The sequence below is a fragment of the Mustela nigripes genome, chromosome 3 (assembly GCF_022355385.1).
Source record: "Mustela nigripes isolate SB6536 chromosome 3, MUSNIG.SB6536, whole genome shotgun sequence".
NCBI classification, from domain to species: Eukaryota; Metazoa; Chordata; class Mammalia; order Carnivora; family Mustelidae; genus Mustela; species Mustela nigripes.
This window is the reverse complement of record NC_081559.1, coordinates 160179878-160198364: the sequence shown is the minus strand read 5'-3', so window position 1 is coordinate 160198364 and position 18487 is coordinate 160179878. Positions and strand designations below refer to the sequence as shown.

General features: G+C 33.6%; 1 protein-coding gene across 3 annotated transcripts in view; it reads right to left on the bottom strand.

Annotated features, from left to right (window-relative positions):
- Window positions 1-18487, bottom strand: part of VPS13B (vacuolar protein sorting 13 homolog B) — a 756179-nt gene that overhangs the window by 600144 nt on the left and 137548 nt on the right. For all 3 annotated transcript variants that reach the window (XM_059394925.1, XM_059394927.1, XM_059394926.1), the window contains exon 17: window positions 9977-10158. In XM_059394925.1, coding sequence (XP_059250908.1) covers window positions 9977-10158 — 182 coding nt within the window. The remainder of the gene's footprint in view (window positions 1-9976; window positions 10159-18487) is intronic.

Sequence of the window (18487 nt, the reverse complement as noted above, 5' to 3'; positions counted from 1 at the left end):
ACAGTTTTAGTAAGTCCAAAGAAGTACACCTAATAAATATCTTGAATTTTATTCTTCAGTCATCATGTTTATTGTTCATTAACCTCTTTACTCTTTTGCCTTACTCTTTGAATTTACCTTTGCCCTATCTCTTCCCAGCTCAAGCAACAGATCACCAAGACCCCAATTCTGACAATGGCTATCTCAATCTCCAAGAACCTCGTATCCTAGAACAACCTCCACAGGTAGTATCCCCATATGTGTGAGTCCAGCAGGATTCAATATCCAGGAAAAGAAAAATCAATTCCACAAACAATATTTTGTACTCACAAGAACTTTATGAGTAGGTAATAAGATATTATCACCATTGTACAGATGAGAAAGTTAAATGAAACTCAATGAAAAAAATGACATTCCTTTAGACATATAATTAGTTACTGACAGGATTTCCATACTACATTTCAGTGCTCTCTCCTAAATTTCAATTATTAAACAAGGATAATATTCTTATCACTGGACATAGACAGCAGGACTTAAACTACACTAATATCTATAGAATACACAGATTATTAATTTTCAATGCATAAAATTAAGTCTCTAAGAAGCATAAGCATAGAGTTTTGTATCAGTTATCTTAGTATCTTCTCATTTTATTCTAATTTTTAGAAGAACCGAGAAAAAAGTCTTTGTAGCTTTTAGCACATGTATTATTGTTCAATTTCCCATTTTCTCTTAGACTCTTAGATTAACCAATCAGAAAATAGAAATAACTGATTCAACAAACCAAAATCATCTCTTTTTATTGTGACATATTATGACTGTAATATAGTTTGTTAAAGAAAATATCTTTTCTACCTAAAGGCATTTTGTAGATGTGATGCTTGAAATTAAATCTTATATTTCATTTCAGAAGTACCATTATTAATCCAACATTTAGAATGAGAAGACTGAGGCACAAAGTTGTTGTATATTGTTTTAAGAGCCAATGCAATTCAACATAACATTATTTTATTTTATACATACTTGTTTAACAGCTTCAGTTATTAAAAGGAAAAATACAGCATAAAATAGGCATTTTTATAAAATCAATCAAGATAATTAAACTGTAAAATAATTCTATACTTGTAAAACAAGAATAACATTATGTTTCTGTCCTTAGTTTTCCTATGCAAAAATGCAGCATAAATAAGACACATATAAAATTTGACTACCGAATTATTTCCTTTGAGGGATAAATTATTTTACTACTTATCACTGACCACTCTTCACTAAGAGTCTTACGTATTATAATCAGGGAACCAATAACCATATTTTCTTAGCTATCAAGATTTCAGAATAAACATTTTTCATTTTTAAAATTTTCCAGAAATGTCCTACACTTGATTACATACATATATTTCACCAGTGACATGGTGCCATACCCCAGCACATTTTCCAAAAAGACATAAATATCCATACTGTATCTTCTAGGTAAGGAATTTTAGAATTTGAAACATGTCACTAATTATCTATTATCAAGTAATTTGAACTCTCTCTCTTCAGAAGAATACTATATTTTCTTTTTGTTATTCAGGCATTTCTCCCATCCTGAATTTCCCAAACTCAAAATTTCAAGGGGGAATTACACAGACATTTAATTCCTATTCTCACCAATGATAAAAGAGAGCAATAACTGTATTTACTAACAATGTACATCTTTCATGTTTGCAAATATAATAACCATAATACTTTAACTATATTATATGCATTCTATTTGATTATATTTGATACTATTCAACTCTTAGTAGTAACCAACAAAGTTATTTCAAACCCAGATAGTAAGTTACAACCTGGATTTAAATGAAGTGGTAAAAAAGAGAAACTCAATTATAAATCTTTCTAAAAATGACTAAAATCAGTAACAGTTCAGTTCAGATATGACAATTTTTTTTTGATGGTAGTAGAGATAACACACAGAAATGCCTTACTTGCAAGCAGAATATGTTGGAGAGAGAGGGAGAAGAGAAAACGAGAAGGGAAAATTTTAATCTAGAAGGCATCACAGAAATTGTTGGTCTTGCAATCAAGCTGAGTAATAAGAGCAAGAAGGATTCTGTCATGTAACAAAGTCTGAAATAATTAAAAGAGCAAAAAATAAAAGAAAATGGACTAATAACAAAGAAGAAACAAGGCATCCTAAATGATAATAAGATTCAATGTAAAGATATACCTAAAGCTACAATTAAGAAAAAAATAGACAAGTCAACATCAGAAAAGTAAAAAGAAACCAACACAACTGCAGAAAATATTTCTAAACCATACTGATAAGGGACTCGTATCTTGAATATTCTTACAGCTTAAAACAAAAATATTAAAAGCCCAATTAAAAAATGAACAAAGAACTTGAACAGACATATCTCTACAGAAGATACATAAATAGCCAATAAGTACATGAAAAGTTGCTCATCGTCATTAGCCATAATAAAGATGCAAATAAAAACTACAATGAGGCAGCCTACTTCATATGTTCTAGGATAGCTAGAACCAGAATGACAAGTAATTACAGTATAGTGATGATATGGAAAAATCTGGAACATTTACATGCTACAGGTGGAAATATACAATGGTGTAGCTGCTTCGGAAAAGCAGTGTAGCAATTCCTCAAAAGGTTACCTACAGACTTACTATATGATGCAACAATTCTACTTCTAGATATACAACCAAGAGAAATGAAAGCATATGTCTACACAAAAACTCAAACACAAATGCTTATGGCATTATTCAGAATTGTCAAAAATAGAAGCAACCCAAATGTCAATCAACTGATGAATGGATAAACAAAATGTGGTATATAGATACAAAGGAATATTATGCCCCAATACCTACTACAATATAGGCAAACTTCAAAAACAACATGCTAAGGGAAAGAATTCAGTCACAAAGTGCTATATTTCATCCGGCCAACTGATATGAAATGTCCAGAACTGGCACATCTCTAGCAACCAATAGCAGACTAGTGATTGCTTAGAGCTGGGTAGACTGGAGGCTTGGGGAATATTGGCTAAGGAAAATGGAACTTCTTTTGGAGTTAATGAAAATGTTCTAAAATTAGTATTGGTAATGGAAACAGAACTCTGAATATACTATAAGGTAAATACTATATACTTGAAAAGGGTGAATTGACTGTATAGTATGTGAATTATTTTTAAAAAGAAGATTTGAGCTCTTTAATTATTTTAAAAATTATTTTTAAAAAAAGATTTGAGCTCTTTAATTAAAGAAAAAAATAAAAAAAGATTTAGAGCAACTGGGTGGCTCAGTTGGTTAAGAATCTGCCTTTGGCTCCGGTCATGGTCTCAGGATCCTGGGATCTAACCCATCATCAGGCTCCCTGCTCAGCAGGGAGTCTGTTTCTCCCTCTCCCTTTGTCCCCACCCCTCAGCTTATATGTACTCTCGACCCTTCTCCCAAATAAATAAATTAAATCTTTTTTTTTAAAAAAATGATCATTTCAATAGATGCAGAAAAGCATTTTACAAACTGCAACATCCATTCACAATAAAAACCCTCAACAAAGTAAGTCTAGAAGGAACATACCTCACCATAATAAAGATCTTATATGAAAACCCACAATCAATACCATACTCAATGGGGAAAAACTGAGAGCTTTTTCCCTAACGTCAGGAACAAGACAAGGATGTTCATTCTCACCACTTTTGTTCAACATACCACTGAAGTCCTAGCCAAAGCAATTACACATATAAAGAAACAAAAGGCCTCCAAATCAGCAAGGATGAAGTAAAACTGTATTTGCATATGACATAATACTATATATAGAAAGCCCTAAAGATTCCACCAAAAAGTGACTATAATTTGTAAATGAATTCAGTAAAGTCACAGGATACAAAATGATGGTAAGGATATCTGTTGTGTTCCCATACACTAATAATGAAGCAACAGAAAGTGAAGTTAAGGGAAAAAATCCCATTTATAATTGCACCAAAAACAATAAAATACCTAATAATAAAGAGGTGAAAGATCTGACTCTGAAAACTATAAAACACTGGTGAAAGAAATTGAAGACAACACAAAGAAATGGATAAACATTCAATAGTCATGGGTTGGAAGAACAAATATTATTAAAATGTCTATACCACCCAAAGCAATCTACACATTTAATGTAATCCCTATGAAAATACCAACAGCCTTTCTCACAGAACTAGAACTAACAATCCTAAAATTTGTGTGGAACCACAAAAGACCCTGAATAGCCAAAGCAATCTTGAAAAGGAAAAACAAAACCGGATGCATCACAATTCCAGATATCAAGTTATATTACAAAGCTGTAGTAATCAAAACAGAAAGGTACTAGCATAAAAACAGACACATACATCAATGAACAGAATAGAGAACCCAGAAATGAACCCACAATCCTATGCCGAACTAATCTTCAACAAAGCAGAAAACAATATCCAATGGAAAAAAGATGGTCTCTTCAACAAATGGTGCTGGGAAAACTGGACAGCAACATGCAAAAAGAATGAAACTGGACCACTTTCTTACACCATACAAAAAAATAAACTCAAAATGGATCAAAGGCCAAAATGTGAGATAGGAAAACCATAAAAATCTGAGAGAACACAGGCAGTAATTTCTCTGACATTGGCCATAAAAATCCGAGAGAACAGGCAGTAATTTTTCTGACATCTTTCTAGATATGTCTCCTGAGGCAAGGAAAACAAAAGCAAAAATAAATTTTGGGGATTCTGTCAAAATAAAAAGCTTCTACACAGCAAAGGAAACAATTAACAAAACTAAAAGGCAACCTACAGAATGGGAGAAGATATTTGCAAATGACATTTCTGATGGAGGGTTAGTATTCAAAATATATAAATAAGTCATAAACTCAAAACCCAAAAAACAAATATCCCTGAAAATAAATAACTTTGAAAAATGAAGAGAAAACACAAATAGACGTTTTTCCAAAGATGACATACAGATGGCCAATAGCCACATGAAAAGATGCTCAATATCACTCATCATCAGGGAAAAGCAAATTAAAACTACAATAAGAGATCACTTCACACCTGTCAGAATGGCTAAAATCAACAACACAAGAAACAACAGATGTTGGTAAGAATGTAGGGAAAGGGAAACCCTCTTGCACTGTTGGTGGGAATACAAACTGGTGCAGCTATGGTGGAAAACAGGATAGAGGATTCTCAAAAGGTTAAAATTAGAACTGGGAACCTGGGTGGCTCTGTTGGTTAAGCTACTGCCTTCAGCTCAGGTCATGATCCCAGAGTCCTGGGATCGAGTCCTGCATCGGGGTCCCAGTTCCATGGGGAGTCTGCTTCTCCCCCGGCCTTCTCCCCTCTCATGCTCTCTCTCATTCTCTCTATCTCAAATAAATAAATAAAATCTTTTTTAAAAAAAAGTTAAAATTAGAACTACCCTATAACACAGCAATCACACTACTGGGAATTTACCCAAAGAATACAAAAACACTAATTTGAAGGGATACATGCATCCCTATGTTTACTACAGCGTTATTTACAATAGCCAAACTATGGAAGCAGCCCAAATGTCCATCATAGATGAATGGAGAAAGAAGATGTGGTGTGTGTGGATGGATGGATGGATGGACGGACAGAGAAAGAGAGAGGGAGAAATTCATTTATTATCAATTTTAGAGCTGCTTAATTTGGTAAAAAAAATTCCTTGGCAAAGAGGGAAAACTTCCTATATTCCATTTTCCTCACTTCCTCTAAGCTGCAAAAATTATTTACACTAATTTTAGGTTTCTCAATAACAAAACATCAGATTATGAATCAGTTAACCTGTAGTCACCTGTCTGATCCATTTCGTAATATCTGTGCCAGTATTCTGTTAGGACAGAATATTTTCAGAGAAAGAAATTTTAAATAAGATGTTTTATGATAGCACAATTCATTTGATAAATTCAGAAAAAGAAATATAAAATTAGTTGGGTTAGAAAAAAGGGACATTAGGGGCGCCTGGGTGGCTGGGTTAAGCCTCTGCCTTCGGCTCAGGTCATGAACCCAGGGTGCTGGGATCGAGCCCAGCATTGGGCTCACTGCTCAGCGGAGAGCCTGCTTCCTCCTCTCTCTATGCCTGCCTCTCTGCCTACTTGAGATCTCTCTGTCCAATAAATAAATAAAAATCTTAAAAAAAAAAAAACTCTTAAAAAAAAGGGAAATTATAGCCATAAATAACACCATCATATACCTATTAATATGAATTTTAAGGTGATCTAAGCCAGTTGACAAAAAGAAAAAATTTAAGTAAAGGTAGGTTAATATTTTAAGACAGTAAACCAAAAAAGTTCTGGATAGAACATCACTTCAGAAATAGAAATTTGCCTCCAAAAAAAGATAATTTCAGAATGTGATAAATGCTATGGCCAATGAAGGCCTGACTGTAGGCCTTATGGGTAAGGACCTAAAAGAACAGATTTTGTACAGTAATTCCACATAAGATTATGGTCATATGAATGGTAGTAATGTAACATCTTAGTCCATTCAGGCTGCTCTAACAAAATACAGCAGACTAGGCAACCTATAAGCAATATAAGTTTATTTCTCATTCCTGAAATTTGAAGACCAAGATCAAGGTGCCAGCATGGTCAGATTCTGACAAAAACCTCTTCTAGGTTGCAGATTGGCAACTTCTTGGTGTGTCCTCACATAGTGGATAGGACAAGGGAACACTCGCAAGCCTCTTCTTAATTTCCTAAGCACTCCATCCTCACGATCTAATAACCTTCCAAAGGCCCCCAATTACCTAATACCATCACATTCGGCACTACAATTTCAACATATGAACTTTGGGGGCATAAAGACACTCAGATCACAGGATATAATAATGCAGTCTACCTAAATATTCAACAACTTAAATAAAGTTTTTTTCAATGAGATAAATCAGTGTAACAAATATCACCTTTTTAATGTGTACAATTATGTGCAATTTAGCATATTCACAAGTGTAAAAAGTTCAACACTTCTAATTCCAGAACATTTTTACCACCCAAAAAAAATATAAAACCTTACCTCTCTAATAGTCACTCCATTACTCCTTTTCCCCAGACTCTGGCAACCATTAATGTACTTTTGGTCTCTATGGATTTGCATATTATAAGTATTTCATAAGAATGGAATCATAATTTGTGACCTTTTGGCATCTGGCTTCTTACACTTAGGAAGGTGTTTCAAGGTTCATCCGTATCCTGGCAGGTATCAGTACTTCATACCTTTTTACATTTGAAAAATATTCCACTGTACAGATATAGAAGATTTTTGTTTATCCATTCATCAGTTAATAGACCTTTGTTTTGTTTCCACCTTTGCTATTAAGAATAGTGCTTTGTGATCTCCTTTCTATGTGGGATCTAAAAATGTTTAATTCATGTAAGCACAGAGGAGAAATAATAATGGTTACTGGGGCAGGAAGATGGGCAAAATGAGATGTTGGTCAAAGGGTACAAAGTTGCAGTTATATAGAATGAGTAAGTCCTATAAATATGATGTACAGCCTCACATGATGATTACAGTTAATACTGTATACTGTACACTGGAAATTTGCTAAGATAGATTTTTTATACTCACACGACATTTTAAAAAATAGTAATTGTGAGGAAATATATAGGTTAATTATCTTGATTATAAGTGATCATTTCACCACATTTATCAAAACATTATGAATGCTATCCTTAAATATATAAAATTTTTAAAAAATAATTACATGCAAAAAATAATGCTATGAACATTCATGTACAAGATTTTGGTGGACATAGTATGTAGTCCATTTTGTGTGTATATCTGAAAGTAAAATTGCTGGGTCATACGGTATCTCTACAAAAACTTTTTTTTTAAGATTTTATTTATTTACTTACTTATTTATTTTAGAGAGAGACAACATGCCCCCAAGTGGGGAGAGGAAAGGGAGGGAGAGAGAGAATCTCAAGCAGACTCTGTGCTGAGTACAGAACCAGATGTGGGGCTCAATCTCACAGCCTCAAGATCATGATCTGAGCCAAAATCAAGAGTCAGATGCTTAACCAACTGAGTCATTCAGGCGCCCCTCAACATTTAACTTCTTAAAGATAATGACCACAAGTTTTTTCTCCCTAAGCAGCAGTTATCTTTTAAGCGATTAATTCACTATCAACATACAATTCCAAAAAGCAGAAATGGAAAAACAAAAAAAAAAAAGAAAAAAGGAATAGCTATTTTTTACAAAATATAGTTTAAAAAGTACAAAAATAGACAAACAGTAAGATAGAAACAAAGTCACAAAACAATCACACCAACCTAAATGGATTAAAGTTATTAGCTAAAAGACAGACTATAAAACTTCACTTAAAAAATCTAGCTATGGGGCACCTGGGTGGCTCAGAGGGTTAAAGCCTCTGCCTTTGGCTCAGGTCATGTTGGCCAGGGTCCTGGGAGCAAGCCCTGCATCGGACTCTCTACTCAGCGGGGGGCCTGCTTCCATCTCTCTCTCTCTTTCTCTCTGCCTGCCTCTCTACCTACTTGTGATCTCTGTCAAATAAATAAATAAAATATTTAAAAGAAAAAAATCTAGCTATACATTCTTTCCAAGACATACACCTAAATCATTAAAAGTTTTTAAGTAAAAGAATGCAAGAAGTATGGGCAATGCCAAAGAAAAGAAAGTTAACTGTTAACTATGATAACATAAGAAAAAATAGATTAAAGTCAAAACTGTCTGAATTACTTATTCACTACATTTAATAAAAGAATCAACTTAAAAAGAGATTATAAATATGTATGTATGTATGGTAGGAGAGTTAAGTGTTCATACATACTAAAATTTGGGTACTACTTCAGAAGATTCAAAGAATTTAAAGGCCTTTCATAAGCCCCAAGTTTAACAGCTTCTAGGCTAATGAAACATTTGCCTTGTCATTCTTTATAGAATCTTAAAAACCTGACAACACAAAACTATATAAAATTTTATATTAGTCATTAGACTTGTCAAAAAAAGGCTCTAATTATAATGCTTTTTTATTTTATGTTTTTTAGAATTTATAATATAGTCCCCCACAGTATGGTCTGAAATTAAAACCTTCAAAAGCATCATATAAAAACAAAAAGCCAATGTCTTATTTTCATAGGCAAGAGAAGTAGGAAATTCACAGGTTATTATTTGAAAGGATGATTACATTTAATAAAAATATATTCTTCTTTAAAAGCTACTTTTGTGTTACTAACAAAACAAAGATGATTATTTTAAACTGAGTCAATTAAAAGAAGATAAACTTCTGTAAATTTTTTTGTTTACCTGCAAAGTAAGTGTAAGATAAAGATAACATCTCCTATGGTGGCATCAAAGCAGATTTTTTATTTTTAGTAGTAAACTTAACCAGTCAAGGTGTAAGGCTAATGTTTTTCACACAAAACAGATAATTTGTGGGAGTGGGAAGATGGGTAACTGGGTGATGGACATCAAGGAGGGCATGTGATATAATGAGCACTGGGTGTAATATAAGACTGATGAATCACTGAACTCTACTTCTGAAACTAATAATACACTATATGTTAATTAATTGAATTTAAATTTTTTAAAAAGGATAATTTGCTTACCAAGTCTTAAAATATTATGAACAAGATTTTATTCATATTTACCAGCATATTCAAGCACAATGTACTTATGCTTGATTGGGCTATCATTTCAAACATACACATTACATTGATCCCCTTGGAAGTTATCCATGTAAGGCGAGAGGGTTAACTGTGCAAGAAGTTGGTAAAAAAGAACACCCTGAAAATATATCCAGAAATTGGTGGCAGGGAATGAAACTGAATGGCTTACCTCATATCCTGAATTTTACACAGGAGCTGTAAATATCCACTTGCACAGAACTTTAGTACACGATTTAAGTTCAGCAGGCTATACTTATGAATTTGAATAATAAAATATTAGTCACCACCAATAAGAATTTTCCAAATACTTGCCAAGAAGACTGTGCTCTTACCTATAGTTTGGAAAACTTCATTCATCAAAGCTTCATTCACTGACAAAGAGTTGACATTTCCAATGTGAGACCAGCTTTGATATATTGCTTGGAGCAGAAGTGTCTGTGCTCTTGTCGCTTGAATTGTGAGATTTGGAAGTTCAAATATACCTTCAGTTACAGCAATCTGAGATCTTTTGGTCCTGCATAAGAAAAGAGAAAGAATAACAGTATAGTAAACAGCATTTACAAATAGCAACATAAAAAATGAACTAGGCTGTAAGGAAAAAAAAGCAGACATTCGAAATAATTTAAATACAACTAAATCAAATAGATATGCAACTCCACAATTTAAATTTCACTATTTCAAAAACTTATAATAAAAAATATAAATATAAAAATAATGTCCATGCATACACATTCAAACACACACACATATACTCTGTTCAATTATAATTTTTCAACCTAGATAATCTTCAAAGATAACAATGAAAATAATACTAGTTAACACTTAAGAAAAAAAATTTTTAAAGCTTTTTTTCATTTATTTATTTGAGAGAGAGAGAGAGAGAAGGAGAGAAAGCATGAGAGGGAAGAGATCAGAGGGAGAAGCAGACTCCACGTTGAGCAGGGAGCCCGATACAGAACTTGATCCGGGACTCCAGAATCATGATCTGAGCTGAAGGCAGTCGCCCAACCAACTGAGCCACTCAGAAGGCCAACACTTAAGAAAATTTATTACCAGTTCTGCATTGTTCTAAATATCTTAGAGTAAAAATACAAAAACTTATATCCAGGGATTCTAATCCAGAGCCCTCTATCCTACTTCTCTCATAAGTATTTATGAAATATTTACATTATACCCAGGTTCCTATTTGACAGTAAGAGAAAAGTAGAACATGAAATAGAAACTGAAGAGGGAGCAATTTCATAATGTGTGTAGACTTTAAAAGAAAAAAAAAAAAAAAAAAAAACAGATCTAATTCCAAGCAAAACTTGAGCGAACTTGAAGGAAGTTAAGAGCCAGCTGAGTGAATACCTCTAGAAAGTGATTCAAGCAAACGAATAGTCAATGAAAAGTTCCTGAGGGAGAACTGGGATGGCAAGAAGGCCATATGGTTGTTGCAGCCTGATAATAACCTAATTCACTAAATCAATTGTTTTTCTATAGGTTCTACCCATAAGAAATACCTGAATAGGCTTTATACAGCCATTGATCTTGAGATTTCATCTAACCCTGATTCCAGAGTGTTCAATATCCTGAATTTATTTTTATTTTTTTAAGATTTTATTTATTTGACAGAGAGCCCGGGGCTAGATCCCAAGACCCTGGGATCATGATCTGAGCTGAAAGCAGAGGCTTAACCCACTGAGCCACCCAGATACCCCCTGTCTAGAATTTTTAATAGTTATTTCTGTAAGATAAGAGTGGAAGATGATTCATATCATCTTATCCTTTCCTTATATAAATGTCTATATTGTTTGGCTTGGTCCTTTGAGAAATCTGTATTATATTTATAGAAATCTCTTTTTTTTACTTTTTAATTTAAATTACAATATTTCCAGAATTAATTAAGGAAATCATAAATTATGTCAAATGAAGTAATTTCATAAATCATTTTTAAAATTCCAAGATACCGGGGTATCTGCATGGCTCAGTCAGTTAAGCGTCTGACTTGATTTTGGCTCAGGGTCTTAGGTTGGAGCCCTACAAAGGGCTCTACACTGGGCATGGAGCCTGCTTGAGATTCACGCTCTCTCTCTGCCCCTTCTCCCACGTGTGTGTATGTGCACAAGTATGCGTGCTGGCTCTCAAAAAAAACAAACAAAACAAAAAACAAAAAAAAAAAAACCCGCCAAGATATGAGCATTAAACATATCAATCTACCTCCACTCCCTGACCCAACACTGGATTATCAATTTCTTACCTCCTCACTGAAATGACCTTCACTTAAAACCTCCCTAAGAGGAATGGCATCAGCAAAAACAGCAGAGTGAGGCACACTAGTCTATCTCTCAAAAAAAGCTGCAAAACCTCTCTAGAGTTAACTTTTTCAAAACTCTGGAAACTAACTAAAATCCTGCAACAAACAGGGAACACTTTATTTTTTTTTTTTTAAAGATTTTATTTATTTATTTTGACAGAGAGAGATCACAGTAGGAGAGAGGAAGGGAAGAGATCACAGAGAGAGGAAGGGAAGCAGGCCCCCTGCTGAGCAGAGAGCCCGATGTGGGACTCGATCCCAAGACCCTGAGATCATGACCTGAGCTGAAGGCAGCGGCTTAACCCACTGAGCCACCCAGGCGCCCCAGGGAACACTTTAAAAAAAAAAAAAAAAGCAGCTGACTCTCAGACCAGTGAGTTTTTTGGTTTTTTAGTTACCCATGTTGAATCCCTTTTCCCTCAGCCCAGCAGTGGCATTTAACCGTCCACATTCTCAGTACAAGTAAGTAGTGGTTAAGAGAGAAAACCTTATTCAGAAGGAATTGTGGTTTTTGCTTTGACCCATCTGGTAGCTACGAGGATCAACTCAATGAGCTTACTTTATCTCTTTTAATTCAGAACTCTCCCAACACTTAAAAAACAAACAAACAAACAAACCACCCTGGAGCACTTGTAGAAAACATTTACAGCCAAATGTATTACATTAGCCTTTACTTCCTGGGGCAAGGGATTAAAAAAGCGGCAAAAAACAGATTAACCAATATCTTGGGAGGAAAGTCTGGGAAGTGTTGCTTTAGAGAATAAAAAGGTTAAAAAGTTCCAGTGTCTTCCTGGGAATACAGAAGGCCATACACACACTTGACTCTTTTACTAGCAGAGCAAAGACCACAGAAAGGCCTGAGGCTCTTACCTCCCACTGACTTTCACAGTCTGCACAAGAAAAGAAGGCAGAATTGTCAACTGCCTGGTTGAGTTTTGAAGGCATTCCCAATCAGAAACCATGGAGGTCACACGGCAGTAGGTGAAATATTACAGTGCAAAAAGACAGACTGTCAATCAGTAATTACAATTCCAGCAAAACTATCCTCCAAAAATGAAGTATAAGTCTTAAGAAAGTTAAGTCCAAGACCAGAAGCCTTCACTGATGAATTCTACCAAACTTCTTTCAAAAAAGAATAGCAGAAGTCCTTTTCAAACTTATGCAAAAAAAATAGAGGAGGGAACCTAATTCCTTCTGTAAGGCCAATGTTACCCTGAAACCAAAGCTAGACAAAGATAAGAAAATAACACACCAATATCCCTTGTGAACACAAATGTAAAAATCCTCAGTAAATACTAACATATCAGAAGAAATTAAAACATTACACAATGTGACAACTAGTACTCTTCCCAGAAATAGAAGAGTGGTTCAACAAAAGAAAATCAATCAATGCATATTTACAGAAGGGGAAAAATCATGTACATCTCAACTGATACAGAAAAAAGCATTTGACAAATATACAATAGTCTTGCATGATTTAAACACAACATACTAAGAATGAAGACAAATTCTTCAACATGATATAGGACATTTATGAAAAATACACAACAAACATCATACTTAGTGATAAAAGACTGAAGGTTTGTTCTCTAAGATCAGGGAAAAGGAAAAGATCTCTGTTTTTGCCATTTATTTGCCATTTTATTCAACATTGCAGTATAGGTTCTAGCCAAGACAAGTAAGTAAAAGCATTCAAAGTGTAAAGGAAAAGTGGCATCTGGATGACTCAGTTTGCTAAGCGTCTGCCTTCAGCTAAGGTCATGACCTTGGGGTCCTGGGATTGAGTCCCAAATCAGTTTCCCTGCTCAGCGGGAAGTCTGCTTCTCCCTTTTCTTCCCTTTCCCCTACTCATGTGTGCATACTCTCTCTCTTACTCATATAAATTAATAAAATCTAAAAAAAAAAAGTGTAAAGGAAAAGGTAAAAATATCAGTACTTACAGATGAGATAATTTTATATATTGGAAACCCTAAAACGTGCACGCACACGCAGCATGCACGCACGCGCGCACACACACACACCTGTTAAAGCTAAAAAATTCAACTGAGTTCAAAGATATAAGGGAATTACAAAAAATTAGTTATATATTTACTTAAAATGACAACCAGAAAAGGAAATAAAACAATTCCATTTATAATAGCGACAACAACAAAAAATACTTATGAATAACTTAACAAAGAAGTACAAAACGGTTGCCCTGAAATCAACAAAACATTGTTGAAAGAAATTACAGAAGGGATCTAAATAAATGGTAAGAGATGTTTATGGATTGAAAAATTGAATATTATTAAAATGGCAGTAAACCCCAAACTCATTAATGGGTTAAATTTGATCCCTATCAAAATCTCAGGAGTCTATTTTAAAAGTGAATAATCCTAAAATTCATATGGACTTACAAAGAATCCTGAATAGTCAAAACAGTCTTGAAAAGGAACAAGTTCAAAAATTTACACTTCCAAATTTCAAAACTTAGTACGAAAATAAAACAGTGCCATACTGGCATAAGGATAGACAAAAAAATCAGTGACCTAAAACTTCAGTCTAGAAACAAATCCCCATATCTATGTCCAATTACTGATAAGGCTGTCAAGACCAATCAATGGGGAATGGATACTCTTTTTTAATTGATGTATAGTTAACATAAAATATTATATTAGTTTCAGGGGTAAAACAGTAATTTGCCAATTCTATTCATTACTTGATACTCACTACAGTAAGTGTAATCACCACCTGTCACTAGGGAATGAATAATCTCCTGCAACAACTGGATATCCAAGTACAAATGAAGTTGGACCCCTACCATACCATATATATGAAAATTAACTCAAAATTGATTTAAAAAAAAAAACTGAAACTATAAACTCTTAGAAAGAAACAGCTATAAATTTTCATGATCTTAGATTAAGAACAGTTTCATAAATATCATACCAAAAGAAAAGCTAAAAAGGACAAAGATATATTTGACTTCATCAAAATTTAAAATTTTGTATACCAAAGGCTACTATTCAGAGGGTGAGAAGATAATAAAATGGAAGAAAATATTTGTAAATCATATATGTAAAAGAGTCTACTGTCCAGAGTTTGTAAAGGACTCCCAACTCGGGGCACCTCAGGTGGCTCAGTCGGTTAAGTGCCTTCAGCTCAGGTCATGATCCCAGGGTTCTGGGATACAGCACCGCGCCAGACTACCTGCTCAGTGCAGAGTCTGCTTCGTGCTCTTCTCTCCCTCTGTCCCTCTCCCAACTCGTGTTCTCAGACTCAAATAAATAAAATCTTAAAAAAAAAAAAAAAAGAACTCCTACAATTCAACAAGAAGATATACATCCCAATTTAAAAGTAAACTAGAACAGTTTACCGGCTCAGTCCATTAAGCCAACTCAGGTCATGACCTCAGGGTGCTGGGATCAAGTTTCAGGTCAGGCTCCCTGCTTAAGGGGGACATGCCTCTTCCTCTCCTTCTCCCCTTCTCTACTGCTCATGCTCACTCACTCTCTCATGCTATCTCTCTCTCAAATAAATAAAATATTTTAAAAAACAATGAACTGGAACATGAATAGACATTTCTCCAAAGAAGATACACACATTAAGAGATACTCAACATCATCTGGGAAATGAAAATCAAAACTGTACTGAGCTGCCACTTCACACTCACTAGGATGGCTATAAAGAATGAAAAAAAAAAAACAGAAAATAAAAATAACAAGTGTTGGAAAGGATGTTGAAGAATTGCAACCATCATACAATCGAGGTAGGAATGTATAACACTAAAGCCACTGCAAAACAATCTGGCAGTTCATCAAAAAAGTAAATATAAAGTTACTGTACGACCCAGCAATTATACTGCTACATATATACCCAAGAGAACTGAGATCATGTTCATATAAAAACTCATAAATACATGTTCATAGCAGCATTATTCTCAACAGCCCAAAAGTGGAACAACCCAACCAAACAATCCAACTGAAAAATGGATTAACAAAATGTGCTATACATCCACACAAAAGAATATTATTCGGCCATTAAAAGGAATGGAGTAGTAATAATTACTATAGCACAGATGAACCTTGAAAGGATGCTAAATGAGAGAAGCCAGGCAAAAAATGCCACATATTGTACGATTTTGTTCATATGAAATGTTCATGGAGACAGGGTTTCTTTTTTAGAGTTTTGAAAATGCTCTGGAATCAGATAATGACAATGACTGCAAAATGGTGTAAAAATACTAAAAACCAAAGAATAGTACATTTTAAAATAATTAAAATGGTGAATGTTGTATAATGCGGACTTCATCTCATTAAAACAAAAAATCTCCCTCATGTAGTCAGAACTCTGTTCCTAGGAACAGTGGTCTAAGTAAATATGCTTTCTCTCACTCAAAGATATCAAAACAACAACAACAAAATCACCCAGCTCTCTTAAATAGCATGCCAGGCAATTTAAATATACAACTGCACATTAATAATACACAGACCACCTTATCCATACAATTTTCAAATATGTAATAGCAATATGTAGCTCTACCTGGATTTACCCTTCAACCACAATCCTGATTACATTCTGCCAGAAAGTCGACAGGCTGAAATGAACAGACCAAGAAACAAACATGCACTGAATAAAAGATTCTATAAACCAAACAGGTAAAATACCAGGCATTAAAAGAAATAGAATGTTAAAACAAAAAGGACCCAATACACAAATTTATAACGTCACTGTTGTTCCTTTTGCATTCTTAACAATGCAACCATTTTGTAAATTGTTATTTTATAAGCATTTAAAAATGAGTATTTATTTCTATATTAAGTTCTCAAAATTCCTGACCAAAATAAATGTATTAGTGATAGCAAGTAAAGAAAAAAAAAATTTGGAACACCAACAATATAAAATGTACAATTAAACTACTCTATCATTAGAGTTAAATACACTATAGAAAGTTCTATAGAATAGCAAGAGCCATGTTCTTATAACTACAGCAATAATCTTTTATAAGGCAAAATTAAAGTGGGGATTCTTTTTATAAGTGAGCCTTTACTATTTCATAACAAATTAAGCTACTGTATATGGTATTCTAACTTCCAAGCCATCATATGTTACATAAAATGGCTCCCAAATGGGTAACATGGACTTGAATAAAAAGTTAAACATATGCAAATTCAAAAAGATTAATTTATTCTACATTTAATAATACCCAAGGGTAGGGAGCAATCCTCTCCTTCAGATTCAATTTAACATCAAAGGAAATAATCCACTTTGTACAAAAGCCAGAATTCAATAATAAACAAATAAATTATATCATACACGTAGGACATTTTTTGTGGTTTTATTTTCCAGCTGTAGCTGACCACAAATAAAAGTACATTTTATTATGCTTCTGCTTAGTACTCCAGTAGCATTTGAACTAAAATGAACTAAAAATAATTTGACCAAAGATGGTAGGTTATACAATATATCTGTTGGTATCAATGAAGAGAGGTTTCATTCCTTTTTGTTTTGGTCAATTTTGAAACATTTCTAATAGGTTAACAAATATAAAAAAATAATAAATACCCATGTGTCCACTTCATCAGACCCAATTCATCTAACCATAACATCATACCACATTTGCTTCAGAAAGTTAACAGACCAATAGTTTTTACAACTTTATTTAGGCTATTTGGGAGGCTCTTTAAAATGTAGTGAATATGCACAATAAAATAAAATTTTCCTTGTGGTTTATGCCACTATATATTTATTTAATGTTTTTTAAAAAAAAGTTCGATCAAGTTCATATGAAAAATATCTAACAAATTCTGGAAATACCTAAAAAAAAAATCACTAAACCAACATTTTAACATGTAAGTTGGTAAAAATAAAATTATTTAACTATGCCTATTTCACATATCAGAGAAGTCCTAGTCTGAACATATGTTCACTTTACAGAATAGGTTTTAAAACTATCAATTCAAACATTACTCTCTAGGGAAAAATAAATCCTAATGTAACTAGTGGAATAAACAACTCATTAAAACCCAACTTGGACAAACTCCAGAATAAATTGAGGGAAACAGAAACAAGTAGGTCTTGATTGTGTAGTAGCAAAGATTGAAAATGAATATGCCCTAATTAACAAATACTTTAAAAGACTCTACTTGTATCATCTGCTGACAAATCATAATACAGAGCTGATGAAATTTCTGGACCAATCTGGCATATCTTTAAAGAAAATTCTACCTTCAAAATTTTAAATAAAGAATGTGGAGATAGTTTTTACTATTTGATGCAAAGGAATTAAACAATTGCCATACATACACTTGAGGAACAGCCATCCATTCTCTTAAAATCAACACACCTCACAGCAATTGAAAGAATATCCTCAGCAACAGCTGGATCTAAAGATTTATATAGAGTCCCCAAATGCAGAGTTTGAACCTACAAATTGGTTCCAAAAATGTATTTTTGTTATTACTCATATCCTGTACAGTAAAATAAAATTAGATCACTTTTTCCAAAACAAAATGAGTACAAAACTTCACCAACTTAACTTCAAAATAAAGCAGTTTAAAAAGCTTAG